Source organism: Bufo gargarizans, chromosome 2 (assembly GCF_014858855.1).
Source record: "Bufo gargarizans isolate SCDJY-AF-19 chromosome 2, ASM1485885v1, whole genome shotgun sequence".
NCBI classification, from domain to species: domain Eukaryota; kingdom Metazoa; phylum Chordata; class Amphibia; order Anura; family Bufonidae; genus Bufo; species Bufo gargarizans.
The window spans coordinates 337,360,790-337,387,507 of NC_058081.1; the positions used below are offsets into that span (position 1 = coordinate 337,360,790).

Sequence of the window (26,718 nt, forward strand, 5' to 3'; positions counted from 1 at the left end):
AGAAGCAATGAAAAAATGGCAAATCAGACATTTTGACCCTTTTTTCCGTTACGCCATTCGCCGTATTGGAAATGTTTTTTCTATGTTAATGGTATGGGCATTTTCGGTCGCAGTGATACCCATGATGTTTATATTTATTTAAGTATTTATTTTTTTATTATACGGAAAGGGGGGTGATTTAAACTTTTATATATATATTTTTTTATATATTTTTTTTAACTTTTTTATGTTATTATGTGCCTCATTTATGAGCTTATTACATTTTTAAAATTTTGGGTTATCAAATTTATTATTAGCTTATTTTGCTCATTTTTGCTCATTTCTTATCCTGGCTTGCCATCTAGTGGCCAAAATAAGAATTGCAGTTTGAATACTGTTAGCCTACTCAGTAAGGCTAACAGTATTCAGGGAAACTACCTATGCCCGAATTAAACACACGGGGCATAGGTAGGAAGCCAAGAAGAGCGAGCATCCGGATTTTTGCGCATATAGGTGCCGTGATCTCACTTGATCACGGCATCATCCAAAGCATCTAATTACCGCAATCGGCATTATTGCCGATCACTGTAATTAGCCGCAGGTCTCTGCTGTATGAAACGGCTGAAATCTGCCGGCCATGTCGCCCGCTGCACGTGCGAGTGGGCGTCATGTTTACTCATCACACCAGCGCCGTACATGTATGGCGCTGGTAGCCTAAGGGTTCAGGTGAAAAGTGGCTGGTACTGAAAGGGTCAAGGACTGATAATGGCATATCTTTAATATGTTACACTGGGAGGGTGGGAAGGGGGGTTCCCCTTAACTGTTTGCATACTGTAGGTACAGTGGATGGTCCATAGTGATGGCTGTGTCTTATACTGCTGCACGGTCCTATTCAGTTGAATGGGAGAGCCATGTCCCTTTATTGTTCTTATTGGCGGCGTTTGAACCCCATAAGTGAAAAATTCATGGCCTCACCTATGGCTAGATCATCAGTGTTTCTCCTTGAAGGACTAAATCTGAATAAGTTAAAATTTAAGAGATTAATGTTGGGGTGTAAACCCTTTGAAGCATAATGCCAACCCAGTTCTACATGGCTTTCTGTAAACCGTGAATTGCTAAATAAATTGTTAGACTGTGCTGGAGTATCGACCATATAGCTTGACCAGGAAAGATTGAGAAATGAAAATCACATACTGTAAACCTGCATGTTGAGCAGTTGAGAATTGATTGTCTGTTCCAGTAACGTATGAACAGCTGTTTCTCTTTCCTGTAGGTACAGGCGACAGTAGTTGGGTTTTTGGCTGCTGTTGCAGCAGTTATATTGGGCTGGATTCCAGAGGGCAAATACCGCCTAGACCATGCAGTACTTCTCTGCTCCAGCAGCGTGGCCACTGCCTTTATAGCATCCCTACTTCAAGGCAAGTATACTTCCAAATAGAATATGGCCAACCTATGCCAGCAGGCTACTCTCAATAGGATGTCTCTCTGTATAATGATGTCCAATATGCAATCTGGCTCATAACATAAAATAAACCATTTTCAAGGGCATAGAGAGGCTGTTGACATTTTACAGGTGTATTTGACATTATTGTGCTTTTACTGACACTCCAGGCAAACTGAAGGCTTGTGCTGTGTATAATATATGGCCTTAGGAGGGGATGCATGACATGAGAATTATCTCTGGTGTTATTTTAATCCCTGTGTCATGCTCTAGCCCCTATACTAGTCATATCACAATGAGGGTGATTTACTACGCCAAATTTGGCTCAATTTGCACCAACAACTAGTGCAGGGATCAGCAACCTTGAGCACTCCAGCTGTTGTGATACTACAGTTCTTAGCATACTCCATTTTTTTTCTATGAGAGTTCTTAAAAGAACAGAGCAAGTATGCATCCTGGGAGTTGTAGTTTCACAACAGCTGGAGTGCCGGAGGTTGCCTACCCCTGAATAAGTGTATATGCCTTGCTTGACACTTATTATGTATTAGAACACTTCCTGCACCTCACTAAAATGCAACAATGTTAAAGAAAATTTCGGCACACAGTAAGCCCATCAATAGATGGTGTAAACTTAGATAAAAGCATCTAACGTGTCTAGAAATATGCAAGACAAAAAAAACTAAATTAGTCAGCACATCCCCATGTGCAGGTGCATATTGCGATGGCTGAAAATACAAAACCAAACACAATGCAACAGCACTCTGCAAATACAGAATTTATGAACTAATGTTATAGACACTATAAAAAAAATATACTAATACTACTGCTAAGCTCATTATATCAAAAATGTGATATCAAAATAATTTGTGCTTGTCCACCACTGCAAGGTAATCTCATTTGAACAGAAACCTACGCTAAATGCTACCTCTTTTGGTGACAGCAGGCCTCCAATAAAGTTAGAGAAAGCAGTTTCCACATATACTGTATACTGAGCCAACTCCGTATCCTACCTCTGCTGGTGCCTAATGACCTCCAATGAATACAGGCAGAGCACTCTTCAGCTTTATACCATATCAATCAAAATCAGCCTGTAGGAAAGATGGGTTAGTCAGGAATGCATGATTAAAGAGCCTCACCTGCCCAAATGAGATTACCTTGCTGTGGTGGATGGACACAAATTAGTTTGATTTAAAAAATCTTTGCCAAGATTCTGACAGTTATATAATGAGCATAGTATTAATATTAGTATATTATTAGTCATGTTTTGTGTTTGCAGAGTACTGTTGCATTGTGTTATGTCTAGCAAGAAGCACCAAATATATCATCCAGCGTGAACCACTAATAAACGTGGTGCATTTTCAGACTCCGCAGTCTCAGTTTACACTGTCTACATATTAGACAGCATTAGTAAATGTGACACAATGTTTAGGTTTTGGTCATGTTTAGTGATTCTTTTAAAGGGTTGTCCAGTTTTAGAAGGTAAATACACACCTGGCAGATCTTGTGCCCCTGCACTGAATCTCCCGGCCTTACTTTATTTACTAGGCTGTTGAGGTGACATCATTTCGACAATATGTGACCGCTGCAGCCAATCAGTGGCATCATTGGTGCTTCACTGAGGGCAATCATTGGCTGCAGCAGTCACGTGTTGTTGACGTGATGTCACCAGTGCAGCCTAGTAAATAGAACCCTGCTGGAAGAACTGGAGCAAGGGCACAGGGTCTGCCAGATAAGTACTTACCCGTTCTTTATTGCAGGTTTCTTTGAGTTTTTTGTTTCCTTTTAAAACTAGCCAACCCCTAGCCAGCCTCTCGCATATCTGCCACTCTATTTCTGAGCTTGCTGCTATGGAGGAGGATAATTTCTTTGGGCTCTGTGTGATACTTAATTTCTTCAAAATCACTGTTGGCTTCACTCACAGATTTCAGACAAATTTCTGGGAGTCATAGTATTGGGACATCCCAAGATCAACATAATTGTCAGGGGACCCTTCTAGCAAAACAATGGAAAAGTGAAAAAACCCAATCAAACTAAAGTAAAAAACAAAACAAAAAGAAAAACCTTTCAATGGTTATTCCTTCAAACGTATGAAGTAGAGAAAAAAAAACATCCTCTTTCCAGTCAGTCTGATTTTACAGAATCTTTTCTCTAAATGGGGACACTTCATCCTTTGAACTTTTCTTTTGCCCAGTTTGCTAGGGGGAAGTATGTGGCTTGTTGTATGAGGCTATTTAATATGTTTGTGTCAGTCATTCATGTCAGGGAACTTTCTTATAATCAAATTGTTTTTCTCATAATGTAGGTATCATTATGGTAGGAGTGATTGTTGGATCAAAGAAAACGGGAATAAACCCAGACAATGTAGCCACACCTATTGCTGCCAGCTTTGGTGATCTTATAACGCTTGCCATATTGGCATGGATTAGCCAGGGTCTTTACAACTGCATTGGTAAGATTATTTCATTTGAATAGAGGCTTATGCCACAAACATGTTTTAAAATATTCAGCCAATTGACTTGTTTGGCACTAATGAAATTAACCTCTTGACCGGTTCCCATGGCATGTAATAGATTCCTTAACTGGACTACCTCAGGATATGCCACCCTTGACCGCTGCTGGTTGCTAGTCAAAAGTAGTGGCACTAAGGAAGTGCCTTGACACTTTGTTGCCTGTTTCTCGGCTGTTTTCAGACCGTTGCTTGGTCAGCCATGGACTACGAAGACCTGCTTTCTAAAGATAGCAAGAAGAAGTTGGACTGCACTTGCCTTGTTGCGCAGTCCTCGCCGTTACACAGGGACAATCAGGGGCATGCAGAGAGGTGAAAATTGGAGGAAGCTATAGGGTCACACAGGGGAAGAAACCCAATACCTGTGTACTACTAACTTTTCCTCCTCAATAAATTTTTCTATTCCCCTCTCATTCCTTTATTCTTTTGTTTTGTATGCGTGCACAATTGATGCATACATGCCTTTTGTACATTTTTTTTGTTTGATTTGGTTGTGTACTTTATGAGCCTATTTTATATAGAGTATTTATTAAAAGCAAAGTTTTATTAAGGTCACCCATCACTTGTTAAATATTGTATTGATTCCCTTGGGTCACCCATTATACAGTACATTAAGACATTAACCATTGGTTATCTGGTTGTGTGATAAATAATTCACTCCAGTAAACCCCAGCGGCAAGGGTCTTGTTGGTCAGACCCCTGCCAATTGGATATTGGCGTTGTGTCCTAGTAATATGGCATCAATGACATTGTAAAGCTTTCATTGAGCTGTTTATGAATTGTATTCATAGCACTTATGCATTCTGCAGCACGGTAAAGAGATGGTCATCCATCACATCAGTCTCTGTTCCCATTTGGGCTCACAATGTAAATTCCAAATTAACCTTTTTTGGGAGGAAACCATACAAACTCCACGCAGTTGCTGCCCATAGTCTGATTTGAACCCAGGACCCCAGTGTTCTCCATTATAAATAGGCAACTAAATATATGATTTGCACCTTCAAATTTATTTAGCTTTGTTAGGAGGTGCTGGTCAGTATTGCATTTTGCATCGTGACTACATTTGTAGGAGATGAATTGCTTGGAAAGTAGATGCTGGAAGTTGAATTGTCGTATATTTCTACCACTGGAAGTCTCTGTAGTCCATATGACACACAGTGCAGGACTAGCAATGAAATCAATCTTAGTAGGATACGAAAACGTAATTAAAGGTCAAGTAAGTTAGGCATCATGATTATTATTTATGATAACGATGTAATGTATCATTATTTATAATTTTAATTTACTGTATCATGATTATAATTTTTATTTATTGCATCGTGATTATCTGTTTATTTTTGTATCTTTTACTACTAATGTGTTACTTTTTACAATGAGTAGAGCGTTTAGGAGTCTGTATGTGACCTGATCCATTGTTCAATTAGAATCAGTAATACATGTAATACTTATTTTATCACATATTCAAAAACATTTTTTGTAAAGAGGTCCACAGAATAGGTGTTAAATGTATGATCACTGAGATGCCTACAATGGGAGACTTAGGGCTGCAGAATGGCCGTCCTAAGTGACCCGTTTATCCTCACCGCTGGCTTGTATGTTTGTGTGTAGCGGCTATCCCACATGCGTGGCTAGTTTCGGTAAATATGTCTGAGCTCTCTCTCTCTTGTAATGAGCTGTGCACCAGTATCGGTTAGAAATGAACATGAAATGAGTTCTAATATTAGTGGACAGCAAGTAGAGAGTTTGAAAATTATGAGAAAATGTAACAAAAACTAAGGGGTACATTGTTTATGACTGGTGTTTTAGACGACGGTCTTAATAAAGCCCCATAGCCGGCCTCTACATAGCTTCGGCGCATCCAGCGCTAGTTCTAAATGTATGACGACTTCTAAGTTGTCTTACAGTTAGATCATTTTCTACACCTAAAACATTATTGATATTGGTACAATTGGTAAATGAGACGGGCCTGCCTGCCTTTCCCATGCCACACCCACAATTTTAGACCTGGCACTAAGTGACTTGTTGCGCTTGGGAGCCCAGGAACTTTAAGTTACAGGTCTTACATTTCAGCATCAAACGCAAAGGCCAAGAGGGGTCTGTGGAGCTGTCATGGTGGGGAGTGGGGGAAAACTCCCCACGAACACCGTTAGGAAGCGGGAATAAAGACTAGGCCAGGACACCCAGAAAAGGGAGCAAGTAACCTCCTAAAGCATCCCTAATCCTCGCTCCCTGACTCCTATCCGTATGAGCGGACCCAGATGGTAAGAGGGCTCATACACAGGAACCTCGGGCCCTACTAACCCTAACGATCCCTGGAATAGTGACAGGACCGAGACAGCCTGTTCTTCCAAGACAGGGATGAACAAGAGTCTCAAGTGAACTGGATCGGCAAGTAAGAAACCAGTGGCACAAGTGCACAGATATACTTGATCACTTACCTGCCGGGGCTGCTGGAATGGACACCAGCAGTCCACACCACAACAACTGGAACCCATGAATATGTACTAGAACCCAAACACCATACAGGACACAGTACAAACAACAAACATATAATCCAGCACACCAGTAACTGCCTGGACCCCCATGCAGAAAGGATGCATGGCAGCCTCAGGCAGAGCTGCACACTGACTTGTTGTTCCCCCTCCGGGGAACCCAGGAGCCCTCTCACCGAAGGCACAGACAGACAGAGGAGTGTCTAGTATCCATGCAGGACCATGCACACCAAAAACAGACCAGACATGGAAAAACAACTAGACATAACAGAAACCCTGAACATAACCCACACCACACATAGAATAGGGAAGGTAGAAAGACATGGTAACAACCGGATGACATTGCTGTCTCACTAGGTGGCACTCAATAACTGGGCAGATAGAATACCCAGGACATGAGCATAGCTGTAGCACAAACAGAGGCTGGAGGACAACTAAGCTCCAGGCTACCAGCCACAGGCAATATAAGCACCACACCAGCCAGGTAGTTAACCCCACAAGCACCAGACAGGGAAGGGAAACAAATCTTAAAGGAGAAGTGTATACACATGCTGCATAAACTTCGGAGCCCTCTCTGTGGGAACCCGCACCCTGGAAAAAGTATATGGTGTACCAATATGCCTTAGACTTAGATTCATCAGCGCAGGGCGCACTATGCACAGCACAGGCAGCGCACTGAATGTAGGCAGGCTATTATAGCTAAGGGATAAAGTATATGGAAGATATACTATACTGGAATTCAGGTTAAATTGGCGTGTTGGCACTTTGCTGTAAATAAGTGGGATTTGGGTTGCAGTTTGGGCACTCGGTCTCTAAAAGGTTCACCATCACTGCTCTAGAGGATACTGTGGCCCTGGCTCCTCAACCAGGAGGTGGGGGTTGAGGGTGAATGATTCTGTACCACCCACTTCCAGGTATTACAGAGACCGACCTGCTTACAGCTACGGTTGTGCCCACATTGAAGGAGTGAAAAACATAATGTGTGCAGTACCAGGTGGGGGTGGGGGGCTGCTCCTGCTTCACTAAACTATACACCTGGCTCAGCTACTCCTGCTTCATCAACCTGTGGCCGGCCGCTTCTGTTGCATTCAGCGGCCACATGGAAGCGCTGTACAGGGAAGTACAGCATGATGTGGGCGGTACCAAGCCAGCAGCGCGTGGTGCTTCTGGCACCTGTGCACAGCAGCTCCTGCTCCATTCAATTCCACTGAGTCATTTTTGTATGGAGATATATAGATATTTACAGGTAAACTAAACTAGAAAAATTTGAATATCGTGCAAAGTTCATTTATTTCAGTAATGCAACTTAAAAGGTGAAACTAATATACGAGAGAGACTCATTACATGCAAAGCGAGATATTTCAAGCCTTTATTTGCTATAATTTGGATGATTATGGCTTATAGCTTATTAAACCCCAAAGTCACAATTTTGAGGTACCCTTTGCTCAGGGGGTATGGACTAATTAGCTGACTAGAGGGTGACACTTTGAGCATAGAGTATTGAACCTTTTCACAAAATTAAAATTTTAAGCTGCATTAATGCAATTCCTTTTAATTCGCATTACTGAAATAAATGACTTTTGCATGATATTCTAATTTTCCGAGTTTCACCTGTATGCCAGAACAGCCATTTTTTGGTTACCATGCCTTAGAAAAAATGTAATTAATATATATATATATATATATATATATATATTGCAGTTGTCATCCTGGGACAAGAACTCTGCTCTGCTCTTAAGTGCTTGCATTTCTATTACAGTCACCGTTAGGGATGGGTTATTTAGTAGTAGTAAAAGTATCACACAAGCCAGCTATGAATGTCCAAGTACTTTAAAAAAATAAATAAAAATTATATCTCATAGCGACATATCAAAGGTTTTAATCAGTGGGGTCCAGTGTTTTTTTTTTTTTCTTTAGAACACGGGCAAACTGCTACTTGTGTCATTTTTGTGTACTAGAGTCTTGATGTGGCAAAGGGACTATTGGGCCTCCTCAGAGACCTGGTCATGACTGACACCTCTGGCCCTCCTGTATTTGTGCCTCATCTAAAATTGGAAGACACTGAGAAAGCAGCAGTCAGTCAGGAGTGGACATTTTAAATTCAGTCATAATCATGGACCTATGCCGCTTCATATTGATGACATGGAATTTCACAATATATCCTTTTTTTTTTTACCATGCACTTGCTTATGTTTTTGGGAAGATGACAATCCAGCATGTGTCCACCATCTTGATTGTAGAAATCAACATCTAGAAGCAGCTATACTTATGCAGATCATTCTGGGTCGTGATAAGGATGCTGGGATACCACAGATGTGGCCACATTAGAGGCTGCAGTGTGCAAACTCTATCCCACTATATAGATGAGCAGAGATGACATTATAACAATAGCAGGAAGATGGCGGGGCTTGAATGGCAACAGGGCTAAGAAGATTTTCAGTTGTCACCCAGTGCATTGCTATGCAACATCCTGATATTTTATTCAGAAACCTAGAGGAGACATCAGGGACATCAGATATCCTTATAGCTGAGAATTCACTTGGTTTTCACCTTTTAATTGAGCATTGAACAGGAGATCCAAGCCCTCCCGGAGACTACATGAAGATGAGAGCTGTCACACACTGTCACTTTGCAGAGGAAGGAGGACGTCTTTTGGTGTAGCCTTCTTCAGTTGATCGTCTAGAATTGCCTCTTGATGTGTGCATGGTGCAGAATGTTGGCATGGGCAATTCTCATGGGTAATATTTGTTCTCTCTTTTAGATTCATACTCATTTATCTCACCTTTGGTCGGTTCTTTTTTCTTGGCACTAACCCCAATATGGATTGTAGTGGCATCCAAACATCCGGCTACAAAAACTGTTCTGCACTCTGGCTGGGAGCCAGTCATTACTGCAATGCTTATTAGCAGGTTGGTGCTTTCCTCTATTCAAGTTTTCTGATAAATATGCACGTACTATATTATATGGCACATTTCTCAAACTATGCTGCAGGGCCTATACCACCCAATATAGTCCTGTCTAATTTCTGCTGTAATGGATGAAGCCTGTCTTAGTAAATACCAATGGGGCCTCCATATTTATTGAATCAACACCTCTTTATGTGCCAGTGCAACATGCAGTTGCGTGAAACCCCACTTGGCCCAGCAGGATGGCTCCAATTCATGCGGTTACATAAAGATGACAAATGGATATAAACAGGTATATGCACTCACATTCCCCACATATGGTTTAACGCTCAGCAGGAAGCAAATGAAATCTCTACAGTATTTTTCCAAACACACATGGACATTTGTCATCCAATGTGAACATTCACAAGGTCTGTTTTTATTCATTTTTTTTTTAAAGAAAAAGCTAATTTAGAATAAAAGGATTCTATTTCTGGCATATTTTCCTGCAGACACAAATATGAGAGAATCCATACCCTGTATTCCTTCATTTAGGGCTGTTTCACACGAGCGGATGCAGTGCGTGGCATCCGCTCCGTGAAAGAGTGCCAAGACCCGATGCAGACTGCAGAGGCACGGAGCATTAACACTGTGATTTCGTAGTAAAGAGATCACAGAGAGGCACGGAGCATTATCAGTCATGTTAATGCTCCGTGCCTCTGCAGTCTGCATCGGGTCTTGGCACTCTTTCACGGAGCGGATGCCACGCACGGCATCCGCTCGTGTGAAACAGCCCTTAGTCTGTTTAAAGGGAACCTGTCACCATGAAAATGCAATGTAAGCTACAAGCAGCATGTTATGGAGCAGGAGGAGCTTAGCAGATTGATATTTAGTTTTATAAGAAAAGATTCAGTAAAACTTCATTTCATTCATTTAGATCTCTGGTCATAAAAATAATAATAATATAGAGCAATTTAGCTAATATAGTGCTGTAATCTTTTCTTTTTTTATAGTTTTTATAATTTTTTTCCAATCTGAACTTTAAATGAGCAAAAAATTACAACTATTAGACAGAGAAGATTATAGCACTATATTAGCTAAATTGCTCTATATTCTTTTTTTTTTTTTTTTTTTTTTTAATATTCGCTATATTGCTATATATTCTTGTTTTAGAATTTTTTCCGAATATTCTAAAAAACATATATATACAGTGGAGGAAATAATTATTTGACCCCTCACTGATTTTGTAAGTTTGTCCAATGACAAAGAAATGAAAAGTCTCAGAACAGTATCATTTCAATGGTAGGTTTATTGTAACAGTGGCAGATAGCACATCAAAAGGAAAATCGAAAAAATAACTTTAAATAAAAGATAGCAACTGATTTGCATTTCATTGAGTGAAATAAGTATTTGAACCCCTACCAACCATTAAGAGTTCTGGCTCCCACAGAGTGGTTAGACACTTCTACTCAATTAGTCACCCTCATTAAGGACACCTGTCTTAACTAGTCACCTGTATAAAAGACACCTGTCCACAGAATCAATCAATCAAGCAGACTCCAAACTCTCCAACATGGGAAAGACCAAAGAGCTGTCCAAGGATGTCAGAGACAAAATTGTAGACCTGCACAAGGCTGGAATGGGCTACAAAACCATTAGCAAGAAGCTGGGAGAGAAGGTGACAACTGTTGGTGCGATTGTTCGAAAATGGAAGGAGCACAAAATGACCATCAATCGACCTCGCTCTGGGGCTCCACGCAAGATCTCACCTCGTGGGGTGTCAATGGTTCTGAGAAAGGTGAAAAAGCATCCTAGAACTACACGGGAGGAGTTAGTTAATGACCTCAAATTAGCAGGGACCACAGTCACCAAGAAAACCATTGGAAACACATTACACCGCAATGGATTAAAATCCTGCAGGGCTCGCAAGGTCCCCCTGCTCAGGAAGGCACATGTGCAGGCCCGTCTGAAGTTTGCCAATGAACACCTGAATGATTCAGAGAGTGACTGGGAGAAGGTGCTGTGGTCTGATGAGACCAAAATAGAGCTCTTTGGCATTAACTCAACTCGCTGTGTTTGGAGGAAGAAAAATGCTGCCTATGACCCCCAAAACACCGTCCCCACCGTCAAGCATGGGGGTGGAAACATTTTGCTTTGGGGGTGTTTTTCTGCTAAGGGCACAGGACAACTTATTCGCATAAACGGGAAAATGGACGGAGCCATGTATCATGAAATCCTGAGCGACAACCTCCTTCCCTCTGCCAGGAAACTGAAAATGGGTCGTGGATGGGTGTTCCAGCACGACAATGACCCAAAACATACAGCAAAGGCAACAAAGGAGTGGCTCAAGAAGAAGCACATTAAGGTCATGGAGTGGCCTAGTCAGTCTCCGGACCTTAATCCAATCGAAAACCTATGGAGGGAGCTCAAGCTCAGAGTTGCACAGAGACAGCCTCGAAACCTTAGGGATTTAGAGATGATCTGCAAAGAGGAGTGGACCAACATTCCTCCTAAAATGTGCGCAAACTTGGTCATCAATTACAAGAAACGTTTGACCTCTGTGCTTGCAAACAAGGGTTTTTCCACCAAGTATTAAGTCTTTTTTTGTTAGAGGGTTCAAATACTTATTTCACTCAATGAAATGCAAATCAGTTGCTATCTTTTATTTAAAGTTATTTTTTCGATTTTCCTTTTGATGTGCTATCTGCCACTGTTACAATAAACCTACCATTGAAATGATACTGTTCTGAGACTTTTCATTTCTTTGTCATTGGACAAACTTACAAAATCAGTGAGGGGTCAAATAATTATTTCCTCCACTGTATATATAGCACTTTATCGAATATATTAGTTTTTTTTTAGAATATTCGTCTTTTTTCAATCTGTACAGTTGTTCCACTTCGGCATACTCCTCCCCGACAAGCGTCCCCGTCACCATGGGAACGCCTGGGGGTTAGAATATACCATCAGATCTGAGTTTTTACGATCTCACTGAGATCGTGAAAACTCAGATCCGATTATATATTCTAACCCACAGGCGTTCTCATGGTGACTGGGACGCTTGTCGGGGAGGAGTATGCCAAAGTGGAACAACTGTACAGATTGAAAAAAAATAAAAGACGAATGTTCTAAAAACTAATATATTTGATATAGTGCTATGTAATTGTTTTTTAGAATATTCGTCACTTTTCCCATCTAAAGTCATGATTCCTCCCTGCTTAAGTTGGCCCACAAGCAAGAAGTAGGGAGGAATCATGTGTTCAGATGGAAAAAATTACGAATATTCGCTATAACTAATATATAGCACTATATTCGAAATATTTGCAAATTCTCGAAGTATATTCAAGATAAATATTCGTAATTTGAATATTCGCGCTCAACACTATTCATCAGTCCCATACTTATTGAAATGAGCACCAGCATGCATGTGCAGATGTTGTTCCATTCAAATGGGAGAGCATGGGACCGCAGTTCTTGTGATATCCCTTGTTTATGGTGTTATTATATTTTTTAAGATATTTATAGATCATTAAAGTTATCGTTATAGTTTTTTTTTAATTCCTAATTGCTAAAATATCTGAAAAAATGTAATAATTATAAAACTAATAGAAGAACAAAAAAAGGCCAGCTACATTAGGCAGCGGGATTTAAAAATCTGCAACTCTTACATAAAATATTGTACAACTACTATATGACTAATCCTGTATATTTTAATGTGATCTTTCTGTGACATCCCTTAGAGTCTGTCTAGTATTTTTTTTTAAATCTTTTTCGCAGACCACTCTTGTGATTTTTGCTCTGATACAAAATTGGTTAATAGTAGCTGCAAGACACGTTATTTTTTTTATTTTGCTGCCATATCTTGTAAGTTCCTTGGCTTTACTCAGCCGCTAATTAAGAAGAGGCCTGCAGCCACTCGCACATCCCGGAGACTGACTACAAAGGAAATCTCACATCTGGTAGCATAACTTGTCACAAAGGCTCAGCAAATCCCAAAAGAGTTACCATCGTATTTGAACTTGTAGCATTTTCGAATGAAATGAAGATGTTAAATAAATGATGAAGTACCTGGTACAATCTGCTTCATTAACTGAATAAACCGTGTTTTTCAGCGTTGGTGGCCTTATACTAGACACCACTGTATCCGACCCGAATTTGGCTGGGATCGTTGTCTACACACCAGTAATAAACGGTATGAATGCAGTTTACTGCTCCATATTTTAGCCATTCTACAAGCTGTGTGTAAGAATTGCACTTGGGTACATGAAGTGGTCCCCACTTACCACTTATGTGTTTATTTAGGTAGCAGTAATACAGTATGCGCTTGTGAAAGAACCGAGCTACCACAAATAATTTACAAGCCTCTCACCCGCAGGCATAAAGATAACATTTATGTCACAGCTGGTGAGGGAATTTTCATAACCATCAGCTCCTTGCAACGCATTGTGATTATTGTGCTGCAATAAGCAAATCGGCAAAGAAAAAAAAAAACATGCATTCTGTACAGTGTTTTATGTGAGGGCTGCTTAACTGGTTTCTTTATTCCGAATCTTTAAGACTACTACCACACAAGGTGGACTCTCCATAGGAACGAATGGAGGTCGGCCACGCATGAGTGGTGCGCCCTCTGGGACTATGCGGGCACCATTCTAAGTATAGGTGCAGGTACTAGAGGTGGGACCCACACCTATCAGACCATTGGGGGCATATGTTAGCAATATGCCCCCAATCTCTGAGATGGGAATAACCCTTTTAAAACCTGTGCTGCTGCTCAGTCTCAACACGTGGATGTACAGGTCCTTCTCCAAAAATTAGCATATTGTGATAAAGTTCATTATTTTCTGTAATGTACTGATAAACATTAGACTTTCATATATTTTAGATTCATTACACACAACTGAAGTAGTTCAAGCCTTTTATTGTTTTAATATTGATGATTTTGGCATACAGCTCATAAAACCACCAAATTCCTATCTAAAAAAATTAGCATATTTCATCCGACCAATAAAAGAAAAGTGTTTTTAATACAAAAAAAGTCAACCTTCAAATAATTATGTTCAGTTATGCACTCAATACTTGGTCGGGAATCCTTTTGCAGAAATGACTGCTTCAATGCGGCGTGGCATGGAGGCAATCAGCCTGTGGCACTGCTGAGGTGTTATGGAGGCCCAGGATGCTTCAATATCGGCCTTAAGCTCATCCAGAGTGTTGGGTCTTGCGTCTCTCAACTTTCTCTTCCCAATATCCCACAGATTCTCTATGGGGTTCAGGTCAGGAGAGTTGGCAGGCCAATTGAGCACAGTAATACCATGGTCAGTAAACCATTTACCAGTGGTTTTGGCACTGTGAGCAGGTGCCAGGTCGTGCTGAAAAATGAAATCTTCATCTCCATAAAGCTTTTCAGCAGATGGAAGCATGAAGTGCTCCAAAATCTCCTGATAGCTAGCTGCATTGACCCTGCCCTTGATAAAACACAGTGGACCAACACCAGCAGCTGACATGGCACCCCAGACCATCACTGAATGTGGGTACTTGACACTGGACTTCAGGCATTTTGGCATTTCCCTCTCCCCAGTCTTCCTCCAGACTCTGGCACCTTCATTTCCGAATGACATGCAAAATTTGCTTTCATCCGAAAAAAGTACTTTGGACCACTGAGCAACAGTCCAGTGCTGCTTCTCTGTAGCCCAGGTCAGGCGCTTCTGCCGCTGTTTCTGGTTCAAAAGTGGCTTGACCTGGGGAATGCGGCACCTGTAGCCCATTTCCTGCACACGGTGGCTCTGGATGTTTCTACTCCAGACTCAGTCCACTGCTTCCGCAGGTCCCCCAAGGTCTGGAATCGGTCCTTCTCCACAATCTTCCTCAGGTTCCGGTCACCTCTTCTCGTTGTGCAGCGTTTTCTGCCACACTTTTTTCTTCCCACAGACTTCCCACTGAGGTGCCTTGATACAGCACTCTGGGAACAGCCTATTCGTTGAGAAATTTCTTTCTGTGTCTTACCCTCTTGCTTGAGGGTGTCAATGATGGCCTTCTGGACAGCAGTCAGGTCGGCAGTCTTACCCATGATTGCGGTTTTGAGTAATGAACCAGGCTGGGCGTTTTTAAAGGCCTCAGGAATCTTTTGCAGGTGTTTAGAGTTAATTAGTTGATTCAGATGATTAGGTTAATAGCTCGTTTAGAGAACCTTTTCATGATATGCTAATTTTTTTTAGATAGGAATTTTGGGTTTTCATGAGCTGTATGCCAAAATCATCAATATTAAAACAATAAAAGGCTTGAACTACTTCAGTTGGTGTGTAATGAATCTAAAATATATGAAAGTCTAATGTTTATCAGTACATTACAGAAAATAATGAACTTTGTCACAATATGCTAATTTTTTTAGAAGGACCTGTAAATATCATCCATTTTGCTGGGACTGTAACATGCCACAGTTTTCCTACCACTATGGGAAATCCACATTGTAGGCATCCAACGTGGATGTATCCTTAATTTTCCATGAAGAAAAAAATCTACTCTATGCTGCAAAAAATGGGATAGCCAATGCTGATTTCAGTTGTAAATAGAAACATGATTATTCTAATAAAATAATAAAATGTAGTTTAATAAAAAAAATATTTAAAGAAAAGGCATGGAAAAACAACCCTATAAGGTACTGATAATGCTGATGCTAAATTATTTTGGTAGCCCACCATAGCGCCGTTTAAGCCAAAGTATACAGAACATTGCTGAAGGGTTTGGATTTGGAGGACCAAAATACTCTAATCATCTCTCGGCAAATCTGGACTTTTTTTTTTTTGGGTTGCTGCCCAGCTTTCCTTGAATCTAGTTAAGTACAAATACTGGAGCAAGGGATATATCATTACTTGTCACTTTTGTCAGTTATGTCTGCTAAGCTGACCATCACATAACATAAATGTCAGTCCATTGTTTAGAAATTATATATGAATGATTGTTCGCATGACTGTACTCTGCTATCTCCAGAATCCCATAGAAAAGAATAGAGCAGCTGCATTCATGCCCGACTGGCCGCTTTGTTCACTTTGGGGGGTTTAACAGCAGTAGGACCCCCCACCGATCTAATAGTTATTCCCTATGCTGTGGATCGGTGATGACTTCATATAATCGGAATACCCCTTTAAGAAATGGCTGGGCGCTGAACAAAGATAGGACTTGTGTTCATCGGTGGTAAGCAGCATGTTCTATAATGCTTCTAGAAATGGGTGTATTGCATCATAGGATGACAGCTAAGCAGTCTCCGCTCTTCTACTTCTACAACTTTCCATGTGGTCTTTTCTAGATTTACATTAATTGGCACAAGGTCCATCCTGGAATAAATTGGAGCTAAGTGTTACATATTAAGTTTATCAGGAAACAAGACGGAACATGTCTGTCTGCTCAAGTGTCCGAGTAAACCCTGTGTGCTGGGGTTTGCATATAGTAGGAGCTTATTAGGCACATTTACAAGGGTTGCTAGTAAATAGATGAAGTTTAAAAGGGGTTTTCTGGGATTTTGATACTGATCATCTATCCTCAGGATGGGTTATCATTATCTGATCGGTGGGGGTCCGACACCCAGCACTCCCGCAGATCCGCTGTTTTAGATGCCCTTGTGAGCGCCACAGCCTTCTCCGTGCTTACCAAGCACAGTGCAACACTTTGTATAGCTGCCGTACTTGGTATCACGCTCAGCCCTATTGAAGTGTATGGGGCTGATCACAAGACCAAGCACAGCCGCTATACAATGGACGCTGCTGTGCTTAGTAGGCTGCAAGAAGGTTGTGAGAGCCAGTGCCTTCTCAACCAGCTGATCTGCGGGGGTCCCGGGTGTCAGACTCCGACTGATCAGATATTGATGACCTATAGTATCCAAATCCCAGAAAACCCCTTTAATCTTTCAGTACCCCCTGACCAATACCACCCAGATTTCTCAAATAAGCCCAGTATAGAGGGCACACAATTGACATGGTTTCTAGAAAATAAGCAGATTATTATTGTTTCTAATATTATACAGGACTTCAGAGTAGGTTCACACATACATAGGTGGGACCCACATCTGTCTGATATTTGTGGTATATCCTAGTGAAATGCCACAAATGTTGAGATGGGGATACCCCTTTAAAATTTGATGAACTGGGATAGGTATTCAATGAGCGATCAGTGGGGGCCTGACTCTTGGCACCCCCTGCCGATTGGCTCTTTGAAGAGGCCACAGCACTTACAAACATAGAGGCATACATTGTCGAAGTCTTCTTTGGATTGCCGCTCATTCATTTAATAGGCCCTACTTGATGGGCGTGATGTCACAGGCCAAGGAAAAGGACGCAGTGCTTCCCCGATCACCATGGCCTCTTTTATCAGCCAGTCAGGAGGACTAAGTTATCAATATTTAACTCCCAGAAAATTGACCTTAAAGGGGTTGTGTCACTTCAGTAAATGACATTTATTATGTAGAGAAAGGTAATACAAGGCACTTACTAATGCATTGTGATTGTCCATATTGCTTCCTTTTGCTCTCTGGATTCATTTTTCCATCACATTATACACTGCTTGTTGGAAGGGGTTAATGCCATTTGCTGAAGTGAGACAACCCCTTTAAGGTCCATTAGTAGCTGTTGTATAGTGAGCATTTTCCTGTAAGGTATTCAGATATTAAATGGAAATATAAGTAATTATTTGGATTTTTCCTTTCGTTTGACCACTTTTATTCAGCTGCTCTGCTCATGTGTCAGTCTTTTACTGAAGTTTTGCCATTCTGTTCATCGACCAGATTGTACTAGATGAATACTACTGTAGATCCTGACTAGATAAGAGGTTGACAATTCTGCAAGTTGAATCTAATCTGGCATCAAAGTTGCAGTCTATGGGAATGTCCTTTAATCGTTCTATAATAAATGTCCAAATTCTCTAAATGCGTTATATTAAACTAGATACAACCGCGTAGTATGTAATGGTCCATGGTATCTGTCTAGAGCATGTCGTGCACACTCCATCTTCACATTTCACAGCATTACTTTCAGATATTTACTTAAAGTAAGGGCTCATGCATACGAACGTATTTTCTTTCCATGTCCGTTCTGTTTTTTTTGCGTATACGAAACTATTCATTTCAATAGGTCCACAAAAAAAACGGAAGGTACTCCATGTGCATTCCGTTTCCGTATTTCCGTTCCGCACAAAAATAGAACATGTCCTATTGTTGTCCATATTACTGACAAGGATACTACTGTTCTACTAGGAGCCAGCTGTTCCGTTCCGCATACGGAATGCACATGGACGTCATGCGTATTTTTTGCGGACCGACTGTCGTATGCAAGAGGCCTAAATGTCAGGCATTAGAGCAGATTTGCTGATCCTTATATCATTTGACTTTCAACTAACCAATTCAGTGGTTCCTAGGAGGCCACTTAAAAATACTTGTGGTATGAAATGCAGGGTCTCATCCAGCCTGAGCTTTTATATAGCTGTCTCTTTTCTTCGGGCGAGGTCTTGTCTACTTGACATCTCTCTCATCTCTGGTAAATCCGTCTCTTGTGAGACAAGAAACAGTCTTCTTACATTGGCACAGTAAAAGATGCTTCACTATTTTTACAGATGTCAAGTACAGTTTAGAAGATCAATGGCGTATCCATCTGTCAGCCACCTGTCCATGTGCAGATGTAGCAGAGTTGAATTTCTCATATTTCTCTTTTTATTTTAATTATTGCTATTTTTTTAGTTAACATTGCTCTTGCTACTGTTGAGGTGTATTTTAGCTCATGGAACCAGATATAAAAGTTACTTAAATGGAAACATGGCAGTAAAATAATAAATGCAGCATTACTTGCCTAGTAGATCCAGCACTGCCGCTCCATTTCTCCCCGCCGGGCTTTATGTACATGGCGGCAGCGATGAAATCACGTCAGCTGCACATGACTGCTACAGCCAATCACTGGTCGTCGGGGTGTTTAATGGGGTTGTGCCACCAATACTATTTATCGCCTATCCACAATATAATGGAGGGGTGGTGCAGATCTATGACCACCACCCCATTCACTTCAATGAGACTGCTGAGAACAGCGCTTATGCAGTCCCATAGAAACGATTGGAGTGGTAGTCACTCATACGCACTACCATACCATTTTCATGGGGCAGTTCAATGGTACTTGAGGACCGTCATTTTCTATGAGTTCCAGCAGTCAGACCCCCCGAGGAATCAAACACTTTTCTCTTATGTTATTAGTGGCACAGTACCTTTAACCCGTTCCCGACCAATGATATTATAGTACGTCATAGCGGCAGGTGACTTCAGCATGACGTAATAGTACGTCAAATTGTGGGATCGAGTGCAGGGGCCGAGCAGTCACTGATAGCCAGACCCCTGCTGTATCCGCCCACATTGCTGTAAAAGCTGATGCAGGCAGATTAACCCTTTCTATGCCGCAGTCAGTGAGGTGTTTGAGGTCAGTGAGGATCTCCATCGGGTCCCCGCGCTGCAGTGATGGGAAACCGATGGATAAGAAGGCAGCCCGATGCCTTGCAGAGGCATTGAGACCTGCCTTGTACAGAAGCCGAGGAGATCCAGCCCCAGGCTGGGTCTCCTAGGCAACCTGTTACTGTATTACACTAAATAATACACTAACAGGCTATGCATTACAATACAGATGTATTGCAGAGGGGATCAGACCACCAAAAGTTGATGTACCAGAGTGGGACAGAAATAGAAACGGAAAGTAAAAAAATAAATAAATAATGGAATAATAAAAAATAAAATGTTTAAGTAAATAAAGTCCCTTTTCCCTGATTTTATAATAAAAAAAACAAACAAAAAAAAAAACACACATTAGGTATCGCTGCATATGTAATGACTGGCTCCACAAATATATCACTTAATCTACCCCAAAAGAGTACCAATCAGTCACTCATCCTGCAAACAATGAGCCCCTACATAAGACAATCGCCCAAAAAAAAAAAAAAAAAAACTATGGCCCTCAGAATATGGAGACACTAAAACATAATTTTTTTGTTTCAAAAATGCTTTTATTGTGTAAAACGTAAATTAAAAAAAGTATACATATTAGTTATTGCCACAGCTGTAACGACCTGCTCTATAAAAATATCACATTACCTAACCCCTCAAGTCAACACCGTAAAACAATCAATAAATAAAAAACCGTGCCCAAATTAGTACCAATCAAATCGTTACATCATCCTCCAAAAATAAGACCCTACTAAGACAATCGCCCCCAAAAAAAACAAAAAACTATGGATCTCAGAATATGTAGACTCTAAGGCTGCTTCCACACTAGCGTTTTTGCTGGATCTGGCAGGGTCCAGCTAAAGTGCTTCCGTTACTGACAATACAACCATCTGCATCCGTTATGAACGGATCCAGTTGTATTATCTTTAACATTGCCAAGACGGATCCGGCATTACCCTCATTGAAAGTAAATGGGGGACGGATCCGGTTTCTATTCTGTCAGATTGTGACAGAGAAGACGGATCCGCCCCAATTGACTTGCAGTGGGGGTCATGCCGGATCCGTCTTGCTCCGCATCCCAGGACTGAAAGCAATCCGCAGCAGGTTGCGGTTTGCTCTCCGGTCTGGGAACGCAACGAAATGCATTTTGGAGCATTCCGTTGTGTTCAGTGTTGTCCCCAATAACAATGAATGGGGACAAAACTGAAGCGTTTTTTTCCGGTATTGAGCCCCTATGACAACTCAATACCGGAAAATGTAAACGCTAGTGTGAAAATACCCTAAAACATCTTTTTTTTTATTTTTATTTTTTAAAAAAAATGCTTTTATTGTGTAAAACTTAAAATAAAAAGTATACATATTAGGTATTCCCACGTCCGTAATGACCTGCTCTATAAAAATATTATATGACCTAACCCCTCAGGTAAACACTGTAAAAAAGAAAAAGTGTTCCAAAACAACCAATTTTTCACCTTGCCTCATAAAGTGTAATATTGAATGATCAAAAAACATGGTACCAATAAAAAAAAAAAGAAAATAAAAAAAGAGAATATAGAGTTCAAAAAATAATAAAACATAAAAAATAATAAAACATAATAAAAAAAATAATGCTTTTTAAAAATGCTCTATAATTCTAAAATAAAAGAAGTTTGGAAGAACCAGGACTATTCCTTGAGCTGGTCTCCCCACCAAACCAAGTAATCGGGGGAGAAGGGCCTTGGCAAGAAAGGTAACCAAGAACCCAATGGGCATTCTGGCTGGCTAAACTCCAAAGATCTTGTGTGCAGGTGGGAGAAACTTTTAGAAGGTCAACCATCACTGCAGCGCTCCACCAATCTGAGCTTTAGGGCAGAGTGGCCAGAAAGAAGACTCTCCTCAGTAAAAGACATGTGAAAGTTTGCAAAAAGGCACCTAAAGGTGTAAGAAACAAGATACTCTGGTCTGATGAAACCAAGATTAAACTTTTTGGCCTCAGTTCTAAGCTATGATTTGAGGAACCCAGACATTGCACAATCCTTTGCAAAGAAGCATGGTGGTGGCGGCATCATGCTGGTGAGGAGGGGGGGGGGGGGGGGGTCAGCAAGACTGGTCAGGGCTGAGGGAAAGCTGAATGGAGCAAAGTACAGAGATATTTTTAATGAAAACCTGATCTACAGTGCTTTGGAACTCAGTCTGGGCCAAAGGTTTACCTTCCAAAAAGACAATAAACCTGTAATGGTCACGTCCACACACACATGGGGGGAAGGATAGTGACCACTGCGCTCCACCCTCACCCCTGGCCCTGCCTACTTGCCACACGAGTCCTGATGACAGGGGCCGACTGGACGGCAGTCCCTAACTTAGAATATGTACAGGGAAGACAGACAAGACAAAATATGGAACGGACCGGGTCAGAACCAAGAGAGCCACGCAGTATAGAGGGTTAAGCAAAGAATGGTCAGGAGAAGCCGGGGTCAAATACCAGAAGGGATGCGCAGTACAGGAGTAGCAGGCAAAGAATCGTCAGGGAACAGGATCAGGTAAGTATTCAGGAGTCAAACCAATTGCCAGGAACCTAAAATTAACAGGCAAGCTGTGGCCAGCAGGCTGCCTGTTAAATAGTGATTAGCTGGGGTCATGTGACGTGCCCAGCGTCACATGACCCGCAGCAGGAAGTACAGATGAGCACAGAGTGCCCAGCTCGGTGCTCAGATCCCGCCTGGTTGCTGGGGGAACTGAGGACGCCGTCCGTGCGGGGGAGACATGCGCAGCCTGTCCGCCCTGCCCCTTATCACCAATGAGAGGATGACGCTGTGCGCGTCCTCGCTTCGGCACAGAAACGGGAGGCCGGCTGCGCTGAGGACAGACCTTTAACACACAGCCAAGACAACACAGGAGTGGCTAAGGGACAACTCTGAGAATGTTCTTGAGTAGCCCAACCAGAGCCCTGACTCAAACAAACAACTTTGGAGAGAACTGGTCCCCATCATACCTGACAGAGCTTGAGAAGATCTGCAGAAAGGAATAGCAGAAAATCCCCAAATCCAGGTGTGCAGACCGTGTGGCTTCACACCCAAGAAGACAGGTGGCTGTAATTGCTACCAAAGGTGCTTCAACTAAGTACTGACTAAAGGGTCTGAAAATTTTTGCACAAGGCTGCAACATATACAACATGTATACAATATATGCAGATACCTCTCTCTCCACATAGTCATGAAGAATGCTTCCATTTGCTTCCATGTCCTTCAGACTTACCCTACCATGTTAGCTTGTGGATGTCATGATGCCAATAGGTTATCTGCGCTGGATTGCTCAAGTACTGACAGAGCTTTCAGTTTTTATTTAGCATGTGGTCCGTTTTGCTTTCCATCTTACTGGAGAATGTTCAGTAGACACAATCGCTTTTAATGTATAGAGATCTCTAACACGACAGCCTTAATAAAATGTAAAAAAGTACATTATTAAAGACTAATTCTAATCAATACTGCACCCAAAGATCTGCTCACATCTCTGGTAACGGTAACCACAGTGCCTTATCCTCCACATGATGGGCACCTGCAGCGTCCAGTGGACCCCATTGATTTATAATGGGATCCATTTGGTTCAACCAAGGAGTCTATAATTTTGATGAAAGAATAGCGTTGCATGCAGCAATATTTTTCTCTTAAAGGCAACTGAACTACCAATGGAAGCTCGGTGCAGATGTGAATACGGCCAAACAGAAAATTGCCAGAAAAAATATTGTTTTAAAAAACATTTGAACGTTACCTTCAGTTTTGCCTTGCTGTCTGTTATGTATTTCTTTATGGATTATAGGTCTCTTGATCTAGCTATGAATGTGTTAATGTTAAATGTCCTAGTAGAATAAAACGTTGGCAAGTGCTTTACCGGTGTAAATGCTGCCATTGACACAATGAGGCAATACACCAGACGGCAGAAATTATTTGCATGTCTGCAGCCACTAGTTTTGCTTTCTGTACTGCTTCCCGTTCGAGCAATATGTTAAGCCCGGATCTGTGGCAGACTGCCAGCCTACTTATTTAGGCTACTCGTGATCTAGACCCAGCGTTGGCAGATGACCTATATGAAAAAAGGATAAAAAGCTTAGGATGACAACAACTGAGAAAAAGGATGTTTTTAGCATCAAAAGGAGGACACCGCTATCATCTGTACATACATAACAGGATGCTGTGCGCTGAGGATTAAAGGAAAGAGATTTCAAATATTGTTTAAAGCCCACAGGGTTCTTAATAAAATACCGCTGGTATTTCAGATGAAACAGACACGTTGTGGGCAGTAATGAGCAACGAAACAGATTCATTAATCTGCACTGGCCACAATGGGAAAGGCACAACATGGTAATGTCCCTTCCACAGCATTATATCACAAGCTGCAGTCCTCCTGCAAAGGCGGTAGGACTCTGCCAGGGTCATTTTGCCTGTGTTCAGAATTATACGGTGCCAGGCTATGGTTTATATATTGTCATCCTCTTCCACACGGCTCATGCTGCATACTACAGCATCTAATGTATATGACGGCATTACATAAGATATTTTATGCAAGTTCACATGTATTATTGCTACATGGAGGATTTTACGTCTTCGTTCCCTGCAGAAGTGATAAAGCTGTTCAGGTTATTTTTGTGTGCTTGAAGTGTTCTTTATGCTTCGGCTTGGACTCGCTTTGTAAATAAGTTGTCACCTGGACACATCCACTAAAAATTAGGGCTCATGCACACGACCATGTGCCAGCCGGGCCCGTGCTGGGACCGCCAAATTGCACAGGCAACTTGAATGGGGGGCATTGCGACTTGAATGGGGTCCACGATCCGCATCCGGTGGTCTGCACCGCAAAAAAATAGTGCATGCACTACTTTTTTGCGGTGCAGAGGCACGGACAGAAACCCCACGGACGCACTCAGTAGTGCTTCCGTGGGGTTCCGTGCCTCCGTTCCACACCGACCTTCCAGATTGTGGACCCATTCAAGTAAATGGGTCCGTATTTTGCGGGCTGAAATGTGGGCCCGGCCGGCACACAGTTGTGTGCATGAACCCTTAGACTGGGTGTACATATTGAGTTTTTTTTAATGCAGTTTTTGAAGCTAAAGCTATGAATGGATCATAAATGAAAGCCACAGTTAAAGGAAAGGTTGAACCTAATCCTCTTTTTGAACCCACTCCTGGCTTTGGCTTCAAAAACTGCGTCTGAAAAACTAAACGTGTATTCCCAGCCATATCGGAGAAAGTGATGCACTCTCATGCTGGATTTCCTTGCACAAAGTATTCACTGGATGTACAACTGCACCCCGTTTTTTTCCTCTCTGTTTGTTCTTGCATCTTTCTCTGACCATTCATGACACCTTCTCTCTATTAATTGTGTGGGTTCTTTTATGAATAAAAAAAAAAAAAGGTGTTGTGTCCTTTTTTTGTTTTTGTCTAACCCACTCAGACTTTTGCTTCTCTTATTTGATAATACAGTATAAGCAATGTACCGTGTATATGCTATTTGCCAATAAAGCGTTAATTTACCTTAAAATTAGTACACTTGTATGAACTAATGGCTCCAGTTGCACCAACTAGATGGTGCCTCTTAAATTGCCATGTAGGGTGTCAGAAGGGCACGGACCTGCTTGGCTAAACCGCCTTGCCTCCACATAACACATAAGGGTTTTTTAACATGACCGTTTTGTTTTCCATACTTCTGATCCATCAGAAAAATACTATACACATTAAAGTAACCTACGGACGCAGAATTTTTGAGCGAACAAAAGCTGTAATGAAAACACCACGCAAAATACCATATGTTTATCTAGCCGAACTCTCCGTTCTCGGCTTACATTTCTGTAAGAGTACTTTGTGTACTCTTTCCCATTGAGTCTCTCTCCCCTCTCCCATTGTTTTGCTGGTACTTGTTTGCTTCTGGCCACGTGCTAGGTCTGCTTCTGTGGTCATTACAGCCCTTATGTGTGGTGATATTTGTAGGGGTACTGTCACGTGGACAGTTTTACAGTAGTGATAATTCACTATTCTTATGGTTTAGATTTGGTTTCTTTTACAACTTTGGCGTGGGGTTGGAGTTAACAAGTACTGCATGCTATCATTTTTGCTTCAAATGTTGCAAAAAATTGTGACATTTTGCATTTTCACGCCACTCCAGTTTCAAAAAGTGGATGGGAAAATGGACGTGGCTAGCCTTTAGGCAGATTTATCAACTTTTTAGAAAGTTGCAGAAATTGTCTCAATCTCACTCCAATAAACATGTCATGTAGAGAGTGCAGTAACATTTCAAGACAGAAGTGTCGAACCTAAAGGGCATCTATCGGCAGGATCAACTCTATTAAACCGGGCATAATGCCTGGTTCAGCTGACCCTGCTGATTGTTCTTTTATTTAGCAGATCCTTTGTTCCGTTAAAGGTGCTCCAAATTTATCAAGACTCCAGCAAAACTGACTTTAAAAATTCCCCTCATGATAAGTCTTCCTCATGGGTTAAAGTTTAAACATTTGATTTCTGTATAAAATCTATTCATTCACTGTGATCAATATGTTTTTTTTATAATCTCTGTAGGTATTGGAGGAAATTTGGTAGCCATACAGGCCAGCAGAATTTCCACTTATTTGCATTTACACAGCATTCCTGGAGAGCTACCCGATGAAGCAACAGGCTGTTTTCACCCCTGCAGGACCTTTTATGGAACAGGTAACCTGAAAATGGGTGTTCTAAACAAACCAACACTTTGCAAATACTTGATTATGCAATTATGAATGAGTAGAATGGTCTCTGCATAGAATGGAGTCAGCAAGTCCAAGCATTTTACAGGCAGCCCACTGATTTAAGTGGGTACCGTGTACCGTATTTTTCTCTTTATAAGACGCACCTGATTATAAGACGCATCTAGGTTTAAAAGAAGGAAAATCAGAAAAAAAATTTTTTTCATCAGACCCCTAATCTCATCAGACCTCAGATCAGACATAAAAA

General features: G+C 41.4%; 1 protein-coding gene across 3 annotated transcripts in view; it reads left to right on the forward strand.

Annotated features, from left to right (window-relative positions):
• The window catches only part of SLC41A2 (solute carrier family 41 member 2), a 116,257-nt gene that overhangs the window by 65,250 nt on the left and 24,289 nt on the right, over positions 1 to 26,718 (forward strand). For all 3 annotated transcript variants that reach the window (XM_044280589.1, XM_044280588.1, XM_044280590.1), the window contains exons 5-9: positions 1,253 to 1,397; positions 3,723 to 3,869; positions 9,180 to 9,327; positions 13,416 to 13,495; positions 26,308 to 26,439. In XM_044280589.1, coding sequence (XP_044136524.1) covers positions 1,253 to 1,397; positions 3,723 to 3,869; positions 9,180 to 9,327; positions 13,416 to 13,495; positions 26,308 to 26,439 — 652 coding nt within the window. The remainder of the gene's footprint in view (positions 1 to 1,252; positions 1,398 to 3,722; positions 3,870 to 9,179; positions 9,328 to 13,415; positions 13,496 to 26,307; positions 26,440 to 26,718) is intronic.